We start from the raw sequence: 19,820 nt of genomic DNA on the forward strand, positions 1-19,820 counted from the left end.
GTGCATATGATGAGGTTACAGTAATTTGATACCAAGCTGAAAAGAATTTCAGTTTTAAATTTCAGATATGACACATCTGCAAACCCAGCAAGACATCTGCTTGTGGTTTGAAGTGTTGTACCACACAACAGTGATGTCAGTGTGTTGAGAGCACTTTTACATAACCATGTAAAGGCATATAACTTTTGACTGGACATAAAATACATAATCAAGGTAAAGTCAGCATTATGCCTGTTGTGTGTACTGAATAAAAAAAATATGGAGTTTGTACACAGCTCTACTCTGCAAATGAAGAGAAAGTGGCTCAGACAGCGACAACTAATGCTACTGTTGCATCTTGTGCATGGTAATGTTGCTTACGGTCGTTTTGAGCCTCGGCAATAGGCGTTTCATCAAACAGCTTTTAATCTGTATTTTGGCAGCTTGTCATTAAAATGCTGCTTTATATCAATGAAAAACCTTTTGTAAAACTACTAGGGTGATGATTTTCATAAGTTGTCTGCAGGGTTGAATAGGAAAAAATTTTTGCAAACTTGTGAAACACTCATTTGCTTCCTGATTGGGGCTTCTCAGTCAGCACGTCCCTTCACAAATTACCACACCCCTTTCACACATGAACAACTAGAAACCAACCCTAGGTTTTCATTTCAGTAATCCCTTGATGTATGTGAACAATTATGCGACATGGATTCTCAAGCCTGTTGTATGAACAAAGTATTTCTCAAATAATCCATCACTTGTCCTGTCGAAGCTGGTTTTCATCAAGTAACATCATAAAATAAAACACAGCCAAGTGGATGTGGCCTTGGTCTTCTTAACCCTTGCCACCCGAAAGACGCTCTGGAGCGTTTTCTTGTTGCGCCGCGGTAATCAAAACAAAGCAGGAAAATGAAGCGTCAGCGAGTCTCCCTTTAAACGTGTGCTGAAAGTACAGATTTTGAACTTTCTACCAGTTTTTGAATCATGTTGATCGGCCAAGTAAAACCAGAGATATGATCAATAATAAATGCCACATTTTTTACCGAACTTCACCGGAGCTATTTCCAGCGTCTTTTATGCGTGGCGAAATTTTGAACTTTGGACTCAGTGGAGAGTCCTCTCTGCTGAAAGCATCTGGCGAGAAACACAGACCTTTGGAGTTATGCTTGGTGTAGGAAGGAAAATGTGGACCAGATTTTCACAAACCTGGCGTTCTCTGGAGTAAAAACACGAACTGGATTTCCCCAAAGGTGACTGAGAAACTTGGAGTTGAGTGACAGAGACGCTCTGACGGGGAGCGGCAGCACAGACACGCCCACAGACACGCCCCCAGTCTCTGTGTTCATAGTAAGAGAGTGGAATATTCTAGAAATACACAGAGGAGAGATGGCCAAATTGTGGATTTGGAACTTTCTATCATTTTTTTAAATTTTTTTTTTAGTCAGGGGATAGTTATAACTCTTTGGGAGAGCAGCACGTCCTTCACTGGCTTTGGCCACAGATCACTCTCTGCTAGACACCAAGGATGCACAGAAAATGAAGATTTTGTTTCAGATGTAATATATTACTGCTACTACTACTACTAATAATAAAATAATAACAATAATTATAATAAAAATAAAATTATAATAATAAAACAACAATAATAATAACATTCATAATAAACATATTCTAGCAATGGAGAACACCAGGACTCTGGATTCTCCTTGTGGTCCTAAAGACTGTTTCTATTGTTTTTGTCATTGTATAGATTGTGGTGGACAGAAAAAGCTTTTTGGAATGTACAAATTCATTTATGTAAAATTTTATTGTGACTCCTCATGATTTTGTAAATAGTTGTGCAAAAACGCCTAAAAAAAATTCCCGCATTTTAGTGCAAATAGTGGTATATAACTGTTAACTGCTAAATTTGTACATTATTTTATGACAAACAATGTATATTTACATTATAAGTTCTGAAAAAGATTCATTACACATGTTTATGGTGTCCACAGCAAAAAATGTAACTTTTTTCTACTCGGATTTTGTATTTTTTCTGCTATTCTAGGTCAAGTGTGTCCATACATTATATCAAAATGTCTAAATAATTATAGAATCACACAGGTGAGGTTGTGCTGAAAAAAAAGATACCAAGCAAAGCAAGATCAACAGCTTTTAAGGTAAAATCAGAATTTGTCAAAAACGGACCTAAACCCCCCTAGGGCCCTAAGGGTTAAGGAAGCAATCTCTGCTGGAAATGTTGAACATTAGAGGCATTTGTTGATAGCACAACGCTCTAAATACAAAAAAGCCCAAACCTTTCAAACAAACAGACTTTAGTCACACACCAGACATCAAACTCAATGGATGGCATTGAGGGAAATGCTTTATTTAGCAGGTCAAACAACAAAAAAACTTTTTTGGGGGGCCACTGAGACAAAATTCACTCTTGTCTTCAAACGCTGTCATTCCAAGTCATTCTTGCAGTAAAGTAAGTACGTGTGGCTGAAAGTCCATAGGTTTTAAGTGTTGGAGAGCAGAAGCGTAGAGTGCTTTCGTTGGACTGTGTGCTCAGTGTCCTCTCACTTGAAGATCTTGCCCTGGTTGAAAGCTTTACCCACATGCTTGAAGTCTCCCTCCCAGGCAAAGTACTCTTTTACCATGGTCTTGCACTCCTCACTGTTTGGATCCAGCTTGCGCCAGTCATATGATTCGTAGTCAATCTGCCAGTCTTGACACAGCTAGGAGGGAAATGAAATGTAATAAATGCAAGTGAATCACCCTCTGCTTTTATGAGCAGACAATGTATCACTACCACTGCTATCAGACATTAAACATTCCATCTTACCCATAAAAGAATAGTTAAGCCATCAAATGGTTTGCAGACCATGTAAGTCACATCGTCCTTTAATAATGTGAATGTCAAATCTTAAAACATTTTGACACCAGTCAGACTCCTTCCTGCATACGCTGTTCCTTCAGTTTGACTATGAAGCAATCTAAGTTTTCTATAAGCCCCAAATACAGCTACTTAACATCTGAAGTTTAAATAATAATCTTGAACTCTGGAATTGTTAAAATATGCCCATAGCATGAACCAGCCTTTTACTCACTAAATCAGAGTTGACTGGGATGAATATGGTCTTGACTTTCTCTTTCCCTGTCAGATTAAGACTTGGTGCCATGACAGGACACTGCCTTGCCCAATGACAGGGAATATCTACTCACAGGGTAAATGTTTGACTAATCTTTCAACTACTCAATACAACTGTAACCCTTCACCAAGAACAGAGTATTACTTTTAAATATCTACTGGTAAGACCACTAATCTACTTGTTTCTCAGGACACTAATCCAGCTCAAGTATTTTATACTGACTGTACAGTATGAAATCAAAACAGCCAGTCTGTGTATGAGCCTAGTCAGATGATTAACTAAGAGCATTGTCCGAAGTGTGTTTACCCTTTAAAACACTTACAGTGAAGGCTAGTTCCTGGCCTCTGAAGACCCAGATACCAGAGATGCTGCTGTCATTGTTGGTGCCAAACAAGATGACACTGGCGAAGGCATTCTTTCTGAGTTTGTCCAAGCGCTGGAACATACCTGTGAAGGACAACAAGCGGTTTGAAATATGGCAGCTATGTAATCATTTCATCAATGTGGCTTTAATTCCACTGAAACAAAACGTGTCAAAATAGTGTAGCAACGAATGAACCCACACTCTGACCAATGCTGCCATATGTTTGTTGCTAAAGGACTTCAAAAATAATTTCAATTTATTATCCACACCAACTTCACATGTGCCTTTTTAGATATGTCCAAAAACATGGCAGCTAGAGTACCTTGAGAGAATTTCCAGAGTAATATTTCAATACTCCAAGTGTTGTTCAATGTAACCATAGCATGAACCAGCCTTTTGCTCACTGAATCAGAGATGACTGGGATGAATATGGTTTCTAGTTTATCTTCCCCTGTCAGATTAAGACTTGGTGCCATCGCTGGACACTGCCTTGCCCAATGACAGGGGACTTGTAATGTCACAATATCAGACACTTGGCAGTCTATTCCAATATCACTGAATTTCACAATTTGACACCAAAATAAATAGCAAAAATGATGAACTACTTAAATGAATGTGCATAAAATAAACTCTTAGTAAAAACTTGCTGCTTACACAGTATGCTAACGCAGTAGCAACATTCCTTCACAAACTAATGACAGTACCCTGCTGTTATGAATAGCACCCAGCTGAAGTTGTAAGCTGTTGCTACATTAGCCTCAACTTTAACCATGGAACACTGCCACAACAACCGCTGCAATTTCACAAGCTAATAAAAAAGTTTAAGTTTCTTATTTGCCTATAATTCATACGCTGTTCAGTATCTCCAGTGCTTATGGCATCTACTGTTCCTTCGAAACCACAGAAAAATCTAGTCTCAATTTTTTCATCGATCTGACAAATACTTTCTCAAATTTAAATAGAGACCGGTTTCTGCCAAAATGTCATCATTTGTACACAGAACAACTATGTTGTCTTTCACAGTGACCTGCCCTTGTTTACTTATACTTTGTTATGTATTCAGTGAAAATTATCCTAATCAGCTTCCCTGAAAAGCTGTGCCACATTGACAAATGAGTCAAAACCAAATGATTGATGAGGGGCTATTCTGTGGCTCTAAATCTAAGAACTAGGCCTATAGCTGAGAGGTGAAGTCTCCCATGACAGTGAACACAGAACACAAACCAGACTAAAAGAGCCATGGTCCATAAAACCTTGTCTCCTCTGATCTTTTTTCAGATTCTTAGAAGCCTACACACTTGTGTGGTCAAATTCACATTATATGGAAATAATTAGTTCTGATTTCGGCTTGCAACTCAGGTTAACACATGAACTAACCTCCCAACCTTTTCTGTATCTTCTTCCCAACCACTGAGCTACCATGAAAAAATATGCAGGTGAATTTTCTTCTCAAAAATGACTTCCACATACTTGAGTACAACCCCTAAAGTGGATTACAGATGTTTGGTAAAGCAACTGCTGCCGAGTCTCACCTGTGATAAGGTTGCAGCTCTTGAAGGTAAGGGTGAGCTCTTCGGGGTATTTGTAGACAGCATACCAGATTGAGTATCCCTCACGGTCGAAGTTCTCCCAGAAGTGAGGAAGGGCTACTGTCAGGGTGTCCTCATTGGAATATTTTCTCTTGAACTCGTCCATGACAAATGTGCTATACACAGAAAAAGAAGAGAAGAAAAGCTAGAAAGAAGTACTCGTACATACAGTACATCTGCTGTTCATACATGCGGAGTAGAGAAAGACAAGAGTGTAGAAATTAGGTTTTGTAAAGAGAACCAAGCGCTCACTTGGAGAGGCATAGTTTGACTGCCAACGCAACTACATTAGAGTGTCTCTACGTCAACTTTGGCCAGTGACAATAACCCTAACCAAAACACTGGCATTTACCCAATCCCCCTACTCTATCTTTAATGTAACAGTATTATTTAAATACCTGGTAGATCTTACAAGTTAAAGTCTGTTTGTGCCCATAGCATGAACCAGCCTTTTACTCACTAAATCAGAGTTGACTGGGATGAATATGGTCTTGACTTTTTCTTCCCCTGTCAGATTAAGACTTGGTGCCATGACTGGACACTGCCTTGCCCAATGACAGGGGGACATGTGTTTTCAGCAGAGGACAGTTTTCTTTTTGAGAAATAGGCCTGTTAACACCCAACAAATCCCACACGTCTGGCAATGAGATTCAGTGGTCAATTCAATGCCATCAAAGGCTCCTAATGCACCACGGAGAAGCAGTTTTCATTCAGTGACTCGCATCAGTTCAAGTAGAGAGGAAATTCTCTGGGAAATTATCAGCCAAGGTGATCAGCTACAATCAAAACTTGCAGTTGGCTGATTCTCCGTGTCACATTGTTGAAGTGCTGATTAAGAGTGAACTTAAAATGTGAAAAATGTTTAATGACAAAGTCACTGTACCTCTTTGGCAGGTGTGCAAAGGGGTCCTTGGCTTTGGGCTCTGCAGCCAAAACAGCATCACAGTCATCCATTTCCTCTTCTGGAGCAGGCTTCTTCTCTTCCTTTTTCTTCTCCTTCTTCTCCTGGGGCTTGGCTGCCTCTTTTCCTCCCTTCTCTTTCTTGGGTGGGGCCTCTTTCTTGGGCTGCATCTCAGCAAATTTCTTGGCTGGAGTAAGAAAACAAAATAAGAAACATGTTTAAAGTAAAATGATCCAAATAGCTGTCTTTGTTTTTGCTATGTTTGGAACAACACCATGGCTGGGTCTCACAGATTAACTGTTAAGGACTTCTAGAAAACAAAGTTGCTTACATGATTTGTTTCTTAAATTCTACATAATTTCATGAAAATGACTTCACTTTAATAGATGTGTACAGGCCAGTGCTCTTTAAATGAGAATGTATTTCTTTCAGTTCAATCCTCAAAGCACAACCCTAAAACTAAAAACCACATGTGAGCCAATAACTTACATTTTAGGAGATGACATTTAAATTGGATTCAGACTTTCCAAAAATGAAGACAAACAGCAGTTTGAGCTATTTAGGCAATTTTAACACCATCTGAAAGATAAGTCTAGCATAACAGATAGATATGAGTATAAACCTAAGTCCAACAGCTATTTAATTGGATTTCATTCAATAAACTCAATATTTGTGACAAAAAGCAAGTGCTCATCTGACTTCATCTTTAAATTACACAGAATGTTCCAGTAACCAGCCTTTGGATACACATGCTTCATGCCCTCATGGTGACTCACCATCAAACTGGGCCATCTTTTCACACAGTTTGACCTCCCCGAGGACAGCTTTGAACTGGGGCTGGTTGACACAGGTGACAAACCAGCGGGTCACGTTGGAATAAGGCTGACGGAAAGAAGGCTCAAGGACCTAAGGGGGAAACAGAGGTATTAGGGATATTTGGAGAGCATCTCGACTTAAAATCATTATACCGATGATCTGTTGTTGTAAAACATAAAAGTGCTTGGCAGCGTGTGTGACCATTTGTGTGACTTATCCAATGTGTGCATGACAAACCTGTTTGTAGAGCCAGAGCATGGAGCAGACCACAGTGATGTCAGCCAGGCTGACCCTCTCTCCCACGAGGAAGGTACGGGTGTTCAGGTGTTGGTTCAGAACTCCAAGGACCCTCTTCACATCCTCCTTGGCTTGCTCTGTGGCCTACACAGACCCAGACAAAAAAAAAGACACTTTTCAAGATCACACAATAAAAAGTCTACTGTGTAGTTTAGTGCCCCAACAACAGGGTATCAATTGCCCTGCCTTCCATCACAGCCCTCAAACGATTACTGAAGTCTTTAGTTTGATCAGAAAGTGTCGAGCTGCACACCTGTTTGTTGAACTGCATGATTCCCAGAGTGGGGAAGACCCATGCGCTGGCTGGAGGGATGATCTCTGAGTCAGCAAAGCTCACCCACTGCATCACCTCAGCTGTTGCCTGAGGAGTGGCACCACGCAGGGCATCATTGCTCACTGTAGTTGAAAAGTAGAAAATTCTAAATCAGTTAAAAAAAATGTAATAAAAAATGCACAGACTATGCGGTTTACCGTAAACATGTAACTAAAATTACAAACATAGCTTAAAACACTTAAACCCAGTTGCACTAATGCCATTTCCTTTAAGATTTTTCGTAACCTAAATACATAATGTGTCTGGATAAACACCTTAACATTTATAAATTATTAATCTTAACTTACAGTAGTGAGCAATGGCATTACTCTCAAACAGACAGAAGCCGTCATCTCCCTGGTAGGCAGGTACCTATAAACATAAACAGAATTGAAGACTAATTTTACGCATTTAGTATGTTTTCATTTAGAGAATCGAGCAGTGCATTAATAAATGTGCAACAGTGATGCAGACACACTGTTAAAGCCCAAAGCGACAAAAGATTCACAAGTTCACTTAAGAAGCAACCACATTGAACAACTTCACCTAATTCATATGAAAAAGGGGGTGTTCTACATGCAGCCAATGATTGCAAAGCTGGACCACTGCCATTTAACTTGATAAAACAGTTACACTTACCTTGCCCAGTGGGAAATTGCTAAGGAAGGCAGGAGTACGGTTCGTCTGTCCGAAGGTGAAGGCAGGGGAGCTACTGGCAACTTTGAGGCGAGCACCACTGTACTGGGCTGCAATCTGGGCCTTGAAGGCCCGCCAGTTCTCTGGGTACGTGTACAGAGTCTGAAAGGAAGAGAGACCAAATTCCAATTATAGAAAACGAAACATATTTAGAAAAACTAATTTTAAACACGCATGTGCCACATATTTGCAAGGATATTTAAACACTAGGTGGGCCCAAGAATGATCTAAGAATAGTGGTTCAGCATCTCACTAATGTATACTTTCTGGCCCAGAACAGTTTGGTCACTTTGCACTACTACGGGATGTCTAGAACATATTGAAATGACTAAATAAATAAAACCGCCAAACCAGTGAAGAGGTTACTAGGACTGTGCGTTCTTGACACAAATGATGCCAGATGCGCTGATATTTAAAAAGAACGCTTTAACTGGGTAAAGCCGGAAAACATCTGCAAAGAAACTTGTAATACATAGCAGCTAGCACAGCGGAAATGTAGGTTTGGAAGCAACTCAAAGCAAGAAATGAGCTATGTTCACGTGGCTATCAATTGGCTTTAAACGCTAACTAGCTAGAATTTCTGCTCATATACGCTCAGTTTTCGAGCTTTGGATTATTACTTCAAATACAGGCCAGACTATGGACTAAACCAACTGGACTGCAACGTTCACGCAAGACGACTAGCCCCTGAAATGTAAGAATCTGTTTGCACAGTATAAGACAGCTATGGTAACGTGGCACAACCCTGAGCTAGAAAAGCGGCGTCATTCAGTTCCAATGCATCGCCAGGATAGCCGGAGCTAACCTGAGTTACAAAGAGCAGTGAATGAAATTCATTGTAAATAAACCCTAAAACGGCCACCAAACAACCAGAGAGTCTTGTCTATGATCAAAACTATTCAGTGGAAGTGCAGATGGGACAGATATTTCGTGGATTGCTCCAACAAAATACAAAGAAATCTCCCTAGCTCGCCATCTCTCCATCTTACTCACCCCTGCCGCCATCTTCAGGACGAGAGAAAGAAAGAACGACGGCGCGCCTCAGTGACGTATTTACGGTCAGGCGACGTGCGCGTCCTTGAAAATTCCGCGTTCACATTTCACTCCATGGTTTCTCACATTTCAAAACATTTTATCTGAATTTAAAACACGGAAATTGAAACTACTTGTGAACCGTTGAGTAGATCAATAGTTTGTCTAGATATCAAGATACAGTTATAAGTATACAAAGATATAAAAACAAATAAAATGCTTTATTACCATTCACATACAAAAGGTAATATGTAAGAATGAATTACAAAGAAACCAAATTACTTCTAAATTAGCACGCATGTCCTACATTTGTTTTGACTCTTACAGCAGTTTCCAAAAAAGACCCTCAGTCTGAACATAACAATAAAATTAATCTGTTACGGAGTATCTGCTCCAAAACCATACCAGAGTACAAAAATATTAATTTTAACGAACACATAGCTATGCGACTACACAAAATAATCCACAATGTGCTCCTCTGAAGAAAATCAGCTCACAAGACCTGAAAATACAGCAGAAAAGGCAAATTCAATAATTGCTCACAAAAGAGAACAAATGTTCCTGCACAACCACTACAATGACAGTGAAGCAATTAAAAGTTAGTTGAAATAGGAAGAACATATTTCCTGTTGTGAAAAAAAATAATATTTCGAGCATCTCTATTATATGCGACTGGTATGACAATCTTTTACAGTCTAATACTCACCCAAATAATCATCCATGAGAGATCCAATGGCAAACTGAAAAACAAGAGGAAAACCTGTCTTTAACTTAATGTAAATGAACATACAGTAAGTCACTCATATAAAGTAGTACATAACAGTAACATATATTAACACACATTTCTTATTAGTTTGCCCATGGCAAAGTGATATATAAACTTTTATTTTTAAAAAGACGGAAAAAAAACACTTACAATGTCATTCTTGTCAACTCTGGTTCCCACGATCTTCAATCGAATCTCATCATCTTGCTGGATTACAATGTCCTTGAAAATAAGAGAAAAAGAAACATTTAAATGCAAGTCTGAGCAACGGGAAAATGACTGGAGTGGAACAGCAGGCATCACAACAACTTTGTATACGGAATTTAGTTCTACTCTTTCTTTAAGTAATGAGCATATATAGCCTAGCCGCGCTAGACCCATGTTCTGAAGACACAAGGGTCTAGGCACGCTCGACAGGGAGGGAGGCGGGCTAAAAGGTTGTCTATCAAATCACTCTGCAGCAGTTGGGTAGGTATACAACCAATCAGCGCAACGAATAGGCTCCTAGAGCGCTGGAAATCGGAGGATGCGGTAGTTCGGTGAAGCCTTATTTATACAGTCAATGGGTGAAGCTCAAGTATATTACAGACATGTTAACAGAAAGATTATTCAGAGTCGGTGCTAATGGAGCTCAACGACTGTTGTCGTTTTTGTTGTCGACCCTGGCAGAGAATTAAATTCGTTGCCGAGGGTTGTCTAGCGCGGCTAGGCTAGTTGTTTCCGGTTGTTTCTGTCAGAATCATCGCGCCTCTGTCGTCACTTAGTTACGCCCGCCTTCTGACTCTACACTTCATGGTGATTCGTCGGCCAGTTTTAGGAGAATCCAGCCTCGAGCCTTATGGAGGGTAACTAGACCCACCCTGGCAGAGAATTAAATTCGTTGCCATGGGTTGTCTAGCGCGGCGAGGCTAGAGCATATATGCTTCAGTTTCTAAAAAATATCTCAGTAAACACTCATTGTAGCTTAATGGATGTTGATGTGTTTTTTAAAAAATTATTAAAAGCCATTAAAGACAAAGCAAAGAAGTACATTTTAATAAACACTTTTGAACAATGTTATGATTTTCTTAACTAAGGAAATGAGAAACAATGAATATTAATACCTCATCAACTGTCTTATAACAAGGTGGATTGGAATTAGGGTCAAACTCCATTTCTGAGGGGATGGACTGCAAAAAGAAATTTTGCGTGAGATACAAAATAAAAAAAAATACAATCAATAATTGAAGAGTATACCATCAGCAACTATGTCTAACTGCAGATGTTCAGCAAACTCACATGGCGAGAGATGAAGCAAGACATAGGACCAATTTCTGTGAACAATCCAACCTGCAAGACACAGAGGAAAAATGTAATTCAGATAAGGATCAACAGAACATTTTCTATTATCAGCTATTCATTACCTCACATTTAATTTAAAAACATCAACAGACACATTTTTCAGTGGAAACACATTTACTGTAACAAAGTTCAGGCTGTGCTCTTACACAATAGAGAACTAAAAAACATGCATGTAAACATAAAATTGTATAAAATACAGATATGTTTTGCACACTGTTTTCAGAGTATAAACATGAATTTGGTTAATTAAATGACCAGGTATAATGTGTGAAAGATTTTTCAAAAGTATATATATATATATATATATATATATATATATATATGACTTTCATTTATAATATATATTCTATTTTCAAAACACAATGAAAGCCTTGTGGATCAAGACAACAAAAGTCAGGTAAAGGCAAAAGAAGGGAGAGGTGGAAACATGATTTTAGACAAGACACAGTTGGAATCAGATTACTGTCATCATTAAGAAATATGTTCTAGCTTATAAAAATACCCTAAAGGGGCTGACAAACCTGCACCACCACTCACCTTGTTAACCTGAGTGACCACAGCATCCACTACTTCTCCTTTAAAGGGACGGAACACAATGGCCTTGTACTTGACTGGATACAGGACAAAACCTCTGCCTGGCTGGATTACACCTGCTCCGATGTTGTCAATGGTGGTAACTGCAATGACGAAGCCATACCTGAAGAGAGAAAAAAAAAACACATTTATTAAAATGTATATGTTAAACTTTGCCATGCAGAAAAATATATGTAAATGTTGATGCATAAAGTCATAAGAAATCAGAATTAGAAGTTTTACTGTCATTATAATACTGTGCAAGACAGCAATACAGTGAAATTCTGAAGGCCCTCCCTGAGTAAAATGTGTGCAAAACAGAGTCTATTAGGGCATTGCAAAAGTCTATAAAAAGACATTTGCTAACAGTCTATAAAAGACATTCTCAACAAAGCGATCAATAGAATAAAATACATTTTTTAAAAGTTTAAAAATTTGGCTAACAACCGTACATTTGAAAAGGTTTCTAAATATGTAAACGTTTGGTGTTTAAGTGCAATGTGTAGCAACAGAGGAGGGCAGATGACAACAAGCAAAGTAAAAATGATCTGTTGCTTTACGTATTTATTTTTTGATTGCTTTGATTTCTTTTTGTAATTTTAAAGGCAAAACTCACAGTTTAAAGCACATAGTGTTGAAGCTTGAACTTGCTGACTGCTTAGGGCAAAAACAAGTAATTACTGTTTCTTTTCCCCCCTATAGCTCTTCCAGTGTCACATCATCCCATAACACTGTTTTTTTTCTACAGCTGTTCGCAAATGATTAAAGTTTGCTCCTGTGCAACCCAAGGAAAAATTAAAAACCTCCCTTTATAGCTCTTTCAAATCAATCAACAAGATATAACACTGTTATAACACTGTTCTCTTACAGCTAGCTGTTCATGTGTAATAGGACCATGTTATCACTGGTCTTTTCCACCAATAATCTTTTTGTAACAGAGTAACAAAATTGTAGGTACATTATCTTCATGCCATATCTGTATATATGTAAATTCATCATGTCACATCTGTACACATCCATATGTAAATGTCACTATGTACATATCCATATGTAGGTTCATCATGCCCGGTGTGTTGTCTCTGTGAGACTTTTCTTTTTTTATCATTATATCTGCATTTTATAGCCCTGTTATAATTCTTGTACTTCTTTCTGCCTCATCTGAATTCAGCTGCTGTAACGTGTAAATTTCCCCAGTGAGTGATCAATACAGTTTATCACACCTTATTATACAGATAACTGAGTCTTGCAAGGACTCACTTGCCAGTGCAAGTACCCTCCACTTCTGTGAAGAGCTTCTGCTTCACGGTGTTGAGGAGGTTAGGACCAAAATACCTCGGATGCAGTAAGATTTCATGTTCCAAGGAAATCTGTGAACACATGATAAATGCTTTAGAAGACTGCGTTAACGGTACTTTGTTTTACTTTATTGTAAACACGATTATATCCATACTGCTGCTTTTCTCACTCACAAGAAAAAAGGCCACATCTCCTCATATAAAACAACACTAGTCATTGCATGTGAGGATAAGTAAAGTTTTGAAAAGCTACATTAGCCATCATGATGCTAGCAAAGACTGACACAAAACATGCATGCGTTGCAATCAGGCGGATCTCATCCGTAAATAATACAAATACTTACATGATAGAACATATTTTTGGCGTTATCCAATCCCGCCTTGATTAATGTTTTCGTTTTTAATTACGATCCAAAGCGTTTCTGACTTACTGAATGAAAAACCGTACGCTCGTTTGTTCGCAACAAAACCTCTTCCGGGTCAAGGCTCAAAGATACGGTTGCCCTCTCAGGTTGTCTCTCAGGCAGCTGTGGAGCAATTTATCCAAAAATCAACTTGAATAATCTCAAAAATGTATTCATTTATTTATCTATAGGACATAAACTGCTTGTTTTCGGAACATAAATGCTATAAAGAGCTGCGGTGGCACTGTGCCTCCGGAGGCATGCTGCCCCCTGGCCGTCAGGAGGATCCGTGCAGGGGGCGGAGCCAAATAGAAGGCGTCACTCAGAGCTGCACTTTGATTGGACTGTTAACATCTGACACAAAGCAGGCAAAACAAGGCATCTGACTACATGACGGCAGAAAAATGGTAAACATTGTCTAGATTATGATAATATACAACAATTACCGGCACTAGACTCGATAGCCCGCCACAGCTGACTGAAAGTTGGATAAAAATATAAATAATAATTAATTTAGCGACAGTATAAGGTGACCAGGATTTGTCTGACTTCCTGAATTATTCCGAGAAGACTGGAAACTATCCCAACTGTCTGGAGCTATAATTAATCTGCCTACTTCTAAGCATGGCGAGTAACTTCGTCTCCAGGCTGTTTCGTCCACCTTTGCTCACACAACTTGTAAGTTGAATGCTTTTTTTTTTTTTACCCCATGCTTCGTCTTTTGTCCTGTTTCTGCATGACTCATGTTTCTCCTGTCCTCTATGCAGGCGTCCCTCCGGTCAGGCTGTCTGCTCCGGGGACAGGCGGCGGTAGTGGCGGGGACCAGACACTCCTCCAGCGAGGAGAAAATTAGCCGCTATCCGGTTCCTTACAAGAAAGACTTACCTTATGATATAGTGGAGCTCATGGAGGAAGTGGAGTTAAAGGTTTTTAAAGAAAAATTGACATGCGAGGAAGTTCTAATTGATTTTACGACCGGCTAAACTAAACTTTGTATACTTACAGGGAGGATTTTTGCCCAACGTCTTCAAAGTCCTCTCTCACAGGCCAGCAGAGTTCAGAGCCTTCTTCGCGTACTACAATGAGCTGATGAACAAAGAGACAGGTGGGTGTTTGGGATATTTAGCTATAGTGGCTGTAAGTGCATAGAGTTCAAGGCTCAAAGTCCCTAAAACAGCATAAATATCTATAATTCCTGGCATCTACCAGGAGCCCTAATGTGGCTGGAGCAAAGGAAAGCTTATTGCAGCAACGTGACCATGGTTTAAATAATCTGGGACTGAGATAATGCTAAACAATGTTTTCACTCAAAATTGTATTCAATTTTGCTGCGGCAGATGAGCTGCTTCCCACTTATTGAGCGATACTGATGCAGGATTTGACTCCTTATCTGTGAAAGGAATAGTAATACTACACAAAACAACAACCAAAATAAACTGGAATTCACATCCCTGCCTTCAAAACGTGTAATCCTGCTGACACTGGGTTCAGTGATCATTCACACTCAACCTGTCATTTTGGACCTTAGTGTTTCCAGGTCTTTTTGGTGAAAGCATTCAGTTTGATTGAGCTCATGCAAGTACAAACAGATAAATATCAGGTGTTCAGCATTCAAGTCAGCATAAGCAGCACTGGTTGTTCTGCACTGAAGTTGACTGAATGAACTTACTACCTTTATAGCAGACGTTTACCCAGAGGGTCACAGCCAGAGAAATCTAGCAGAACTGGTTTAACACGGTAATATATTAGTGTCTTCCTTTGAAAGGAAATACAGAATGTTTCCAAAAAAGTCACAAGGCTCATGTTTTATACCATTATTCAGTAACAGGTTCTTCACAGTATGATGGCACAGTGAAATGGAAATTGCAATTGGTGAAATAATAACTTTATATGGAAGTCTGTTTACTTATCATGTAGAGCAGTTTTAAAAACAAGAGTAAAAAAAGTGCTCGGACAGATAAAGATACAGCAGGACGGTCAGAAGGCAACATAACAAGAATTAAGTTCAAACAAGAAGACAACAGGCATGGAAAGGCAAAATGCAATGTGTCAATATTAATATAGCCACATTTAAAGCAACAGCTGTTTAGTCAAAGTGCTTTCCAGTAGAGCAATAGGATTATTATGATTTGACCTAACAAGTGTAAATATTATGGCTAAGAACTTAAAGTATTATTTATTCTGTAAATTTAGCTGACTAAACTGCAAGACTAAAATAATAAGGTTAGGATTAATATGTGGAAACAGATGTGTGGCATCTAGAAGATATCACGATTTTTACTGTTGTGCAGTTTACTTCATGGCGTTTTAAAATTCTCTGGTTTCTGTATCAGGACCTCCTGTAAATCTAAGGTGACTTGTGGATCCTGAACCAAGTCTGATTGAGAAGAAGTGATTTGGAAAATGGACAGAGCACCAAATTATGGTGTTTCAGTTTTCAGAAAAGCTTAACCAGATGAAAAGCTGGAAGTACCCAACTCCATTTCATCTGTCTAATATTTGACTTCACAAAAATAAACTAGGCCAAACTCGACTGTCTTGTGTGTAAATATAATATAACTACAACATGGCATTTTTTGGTTGTGTTACTCTATTCTAAGCATTACAACCAATCATTTTAGTATATTAGCAACTTCCTTTAAAAGAAAATACATGTTTTCCCAAAAGGTTGTGTTTTAAAAAATTGCAGTGACATCATAGAAAGTGCAAGGTTGGACGTGATCTCTGGCATGTTCTTGTAAGCTCTTATTGCAACTTATCTATCCAGAACAACAAAACAGAAATCTGCAGCTTTAGAAGTCAATCAAAGCCTATTGTCTTGCTTCTTGTGTATGAGACTGTTTTGGATTTTTTGGCATTCTGGCAACTTCCAGTTTATGAAGGCCATATTCCAAGAAACAGGTTTACTCATTTATCTGAATAACTTCTTGACTTTTTAACTTGAGAAAAATCTTAACTTTTGTGCATTCTAGTCAGCAAAATAGATTTTCTTACGGTCATTGTCACAGTACGGGGTGGTTTCGAGCCTAAAGTGAGAGCTTGACAGAACAGTCGGATTATAATAAAATTGATTTTATTTACACAAATATACACAAACACTGAGACTTCCACGGGGGATCCCAGGTCCTCTATCTGGAGGAAACCTGGGGACACGGCAGGCTGCTCCAACATCTTTCACGTTACGTGATCTGAGTGTCGGTGAGCACCCGGATAGGCAGTAGGCTCCGACACTGAGTTCAGTGCAGAGCTGGTTTTTATTGCAGCAGGGGATGAGCTCCAGTCAGGGAGCGAGGGGCAACCGCTGTCCATGACAGTCATATTGTTAACTTGGGGTTAAGAAAGCATTTCCTACTTTCCAACTAAATTCCTAACTTTTTGCAACTTCTGTGTATCTCAGAAAGGGATGTGTGATTATCTCACTGGATCGTGTCTTTAGGCAACAGCAGGCTTTGATGGTGAATATTTTTCATTCTAATGTTGTTTAAAATGTGGGATATTTTTCCCCTACTGTTAGATTAATGTCTGTTGTCTTTCAGGCAGATTAACCAAGGCAGATCGTGAACTGATCGTAGTGGCAACCAGTATCCACAACAAGTGTCTTTACTGTGTGGTATCCCATAGTGCACTGCACCGCATCTACTCCAAGAAACCCACTCTTTCTGATCAGGTATAATCTTTACTTCATTTGTACCACTTTCTTCTGCTCACTTATTGCAATGCATAAACACAGATGTAGTTAAAGAAATCTCAGTATGTGATGTATGAATAATGTTAATACTAGGTTGTTTTTGCCACCTATAATCAATAGTATCAACACAGATGCGTGCATTGGCATACATAAATGACATACATGCTACATCTGGACTCAAGTTGTTCAGTATACATTTCGCAGTGTGTTTTATATGGGAAGAACAGATCAAACATTCTGTGGTTTGTTTTTTCGTGTTTTTTGCATTAACAACTGCACTTAATTTGCTTCTCAGTGAATCCCATTTTGGCATCTGTATATTTCTCCTTCTGTTTCCGTGTTTGCATATGTTGTGTTTCATTTTGGTGTCTTCCTGAACTACTGAAAATAATCAGAGCAGCAATATCTTTTTAGGTAGTTGCTCGAGGTACGGACCCGTACCCGTAGCCTGTGGCCTACGGATACGGAACTTTCCATTTGCCAATCAGATACACGAGATCTGGTCACGTGACTCCCGGTAGACGCTAGAGGTATGGACCCTTAGCATCGGTACTACAGGTACGGACCCTAAACCTGACCCTAACACTAACCCTAACCTTAGCCTTTGCTTACCTTTCAACAGTTTGCAGTGGTTAGCAGCTTCTTGACTCGCGAGACTCGCGTACGGTCCGTGTCTGTCTGGCAAATGGAAAGTGCTGTATCCGTAGGCCACAGGCTACGGGTACGGGTCCGTATCTGTAGACACTACCATCTTTTTAACATCATGTCTAATCGGCTCTTTCTCTGCTGTCGCTCAGGTCATTGTTAACTATGAGAATGCCGACCTGGCCCCTCGGGAGCGCGCCATGCTGGACTTTGCGATGGCTGTGTGTCGCTGTGACACCATCACAGAGAAGCACTTTCAGTCTCTGGAGGAAGTTGGCTTTGACCGCGAGGATGCCTGGGACATTGCTGCCATCGCCGCTTTCTTTGCCCTGTCCAACCGACTCGCACACCTCACCGACATGAGGCCAAACCAGGAATTTTTTAACATGGGCCGTATACCACGGGACAAGAGCAAGGACAAGGCAGGAGATGGCAAATGAAAAGAAAGTAGATGTGCAAGTGAGATTGTCAGAGGTCAAAGATCATATGTGACACTGACAATATATTCATGCTTCAGCAAAAAATGTCTCTATCCTGTTTTATGTTTTTGTCTTCCTCTCTTATGTGACCAATCAGATGTTCTCAGATTTATGACGAAATGAGATAAAAAATATCAGATATATGGGTTTGCAACCCTAAAAGCAATTCTATTTAAATGTTAACAGCTATGACTACTGAATACCTACAACTACAAACTAACATGAATCAAAGTGAAGTAATGGATGTTAATATTTTAGTGAATGTTTGAAATCATTCAAAAGTCTCACACTGTATCCAAAGTGTTTTTGAAGCCTGCAGGATTGTTTGACGTTGCGGCCTTTCAGTCTGAGCAAAGCCCTAAAAACCAGCATGTGAAAGATTCCAGACTTTATCAACTTGAAAGAGACAATCTGAGTTTGTGAGAGGTATAATGTCCCATCATGAGTGTATCTTGTCAGGGCAGTCATAGAGTCTTTGGTGAAGTAATTTCAATATTTTGCCACAGAGTCTGAACGTAGCCATTATGTTTGTTTACCATGATATTTTGAATTGTAGGTGGTTTATTTGACACTCTTAGCTGTGTAAGATTGTGCATTAAAGTTTAAATGAAAAATTCTTTATGTCTTCTAAACTGAAAAACCATCTAAACACTTGACACTAAATATGATTTAATGTTTATTTTTCAGTCTATCTTCTGCTTGAATAAAAAGTAAGACACTAATGTATTTTGAGAATAATTAATTTTTGAGGTGTTCCATTCGTGTCTTTGTCCATAATAGAAAAGAAATCATATAATCTTGATGAACTGCTGTGTATCACCACCTGATGGCACCATATTCATACACATAAGCATTTCAGTTACTGGACCAGTAGGTAAAATATGAACATGATCATGTAAGTAATAAGATGTGAGAGAGACCAGTCGAAGTAACCACACAGAAAGAAAGATTAAAAAAAAAAAAAAAATCCAAGTGAAGCTGAAACTTAATATCAGTCTCTCCAAAGCCTGTCAAATGCAGGATCAAACATGATGGGTGCAAATCGTAGCTGTTTTCCATTTCATTCATTTTCACTGTTTTTTCCCTTATTAATGTGACAAATCACTGCTCTGGTTCTCCTGTATTTATTTTCTATCTGTTATCTAAAGTGATACATGCCAAACATCACTGCAGGCATCACCAGAGGATTTGCTCTTGTGCATTGAAACACGCACACACACACAAAAAGAAGGGAAATGTTAAGTGTGAACAGAGCTTTAGTGAATGAAGAGAAATCATTTTAAATCATCACTAATTGTTTCTCTGTATTATGGCACTCTGAAAGTTAGTCAGAGCTTGAAAGCCATCCAAACGGGATGTTTACTGCTGTGCTGTGGGATCTTCAGGTGCACGTTCACTTTCAATTTCTATGCCAGAGCTTGGAACACATTGTTAAACCATGTGAAAGTGAATCCATTGATGTTGGTAAAGGTCACTGCACAGATGGCTCTCTCCCTGGGCTTGTCCTG

General features: G+C 39.1%; 3 protein-coding genes across 3 annotated transcripts; 1 reads left to right on the forward strand and 2 right to left on the reverse strand.

Moving 5' to 3' along the window:
- Positions 1–2,326: 2,326 nt before the first annotated feature.
- Positions 2,327–9,202, reverse strand: eef1g (eukaryotic translation elongation factor 1 gamma). Its single transcript, XM_022220160.2, has 10 exons — positions 9,083–9,202; positions 8,033–8,191; positions 7,702–7,765; positions 7,334–7,476; positions 7,021–7,164; positions 6,744–6,873; positions 5,950–6,154; positions 5,010–5,182; positions 3,436–3,560; positions 2,327–2,699 (listed from the first exon to the last, which is right to left on the reverse strand). Exons 1-10 carry the CDS (start codon positions 9,092–9,094, stop codon positions 2,541–2,543), a joined length of 1,314 nt encoding a protein of 437 aa, XP_022075852.1. The 5' UTR covers positions 9,095–9,202; the 3' UTR covers positions 2,327–2,540.
- Positions 9,203–9,323: 121 nt separating this feature from the next.
- Positions 9,324–13,685, reverse strand: polr2g (RNA polymerase II subunit G). The gene is made up of 8 exons (XM_022220162.2): positions 13,441–13,685; positions 13,059–13,168; positions 11,766–11,925; positions 11,166–11,216; positions 10,991–11,056; positions 10,038–10,109; positions 9,828–9,861; positions 9,324–9,623 (listed from the first exon to the last, which is right to left on the reverse strand). Exons 1-8 carry the CDS (start codon positions 13,450–13,452, stop codon positions 9,610–9,612), a joined length of 519 nt encoding a protein of 172 aa, XP_022075854.1. The 5' UTR covers positions 13,453–13,685; the 3' UTR covers positions 9,324–9,609.
- A 158-nt stretch (positions 13,686–13,843) lies between these two features.
- Positions 13,844–19,034, forward strand: si:ch211-175m2.5 (uncharacterized protein LOC568697 homolog). The gene is made up of 5 exons (XM_022220161.2): positions 13,844–14,178; positions 14,268–14,426; positions 14,506–14,605; positions 17,037–17,167; positions 17,986–19,034. The coding sequence occupies exons 1-5, from the start codon at positions 14,125–14,127 to the stop codon at positions 18,271–18,273; spliced, it is 732 nt and encodes a 243-aa protein (XP_022075853.1). The 5' UTR covers positions 13,844–14,124; the 3' UTR covers positions 18,274–19,034.
- Positions 19,035–19,820: the final 786 nt, after the last annotated feature.

The sequence above is a fragment of the Acanthochromis polyacanthus genome, chromosome 10 (assembly GCF_021347895.1).
Source record: "Acanthochromis polyacanthus isolate Apoly-LR-REF ecotype Palm Island chromosome 10, KAUST_Apoly_ChrSc, whole genome shotgun sequence".
Lineage (NCBI taxonomy): Eukaryota > Metazoa > Chordata > Actinopteri > Pomacentridae > Acanthochromis > Acanthochromis polyacanthus.

What these genes read in the sequence shown, in the direction of transcription:
- si:ch211-175m2.5 (XM_022220161.2), top strand. Translation starts at nt 14,125, where the DNA reads ATGGCGAGTAACTTCGTCTCCAGGCTGTTTCGTCCACCTTTGCTCACA. An exon ending in GCTGATGAACAAAGAGACAG is followed by an intron (nt 14,606 to 17,036) that starts GTGGGTGTTTGG and finishes GTTGTCTTTCAG; the next exon opens with GCAGATTAACCAAGGCAGAT. An exon ending in AACCCACTCTTTCTGATCAG is followed by an intron (nt 17,168 to 17,985) that starts GTATAATCTTTA and finishes GCTGTCGCTCAG; the next exon opens with GTCATTGTTAACTATGAGAA.
- polr2g (XM_022220162.2), bottom strand. An exon ending in TGGTCACTCAGGTTAACAAG is followed by an intron (nt 11,217 to 11,765) that starts GTGAGTGGTGGT and finishes TGTGTCTTGCAG; the next exon opens with GTTGGATTGTTCACAGAAAT. An exon ending in CTTGCTTCATCTCTCGCCAT is followed by an intron (nt 11,057 to 11,165) that starts GTGAGTTTGCTG and finishes TTCTTTTTGCAG; the next exon opens with TCCATCCCCTCAGAAATGGA.
- eef1g (XM_022220160.2), bottom strand. An exon ending in TAATGCCATTGCTCACTACT is followed by an intron (nt 7,477 to 7,701) that starts GTAAGTTAAGAT and finishes TTTCAACTACAG; the next exon opens with TGAGCAATGATGCCCTGCGT. An exon ending in TGCTCTGGCTCTACAAACAG is followed by an intron (nt 6,874 to 7,020) that starts GTTTGTCATGCA and finishes TTTCCCCCTTAG; the next exon opens with GTCCTTGAGCCTTCTTTCCG.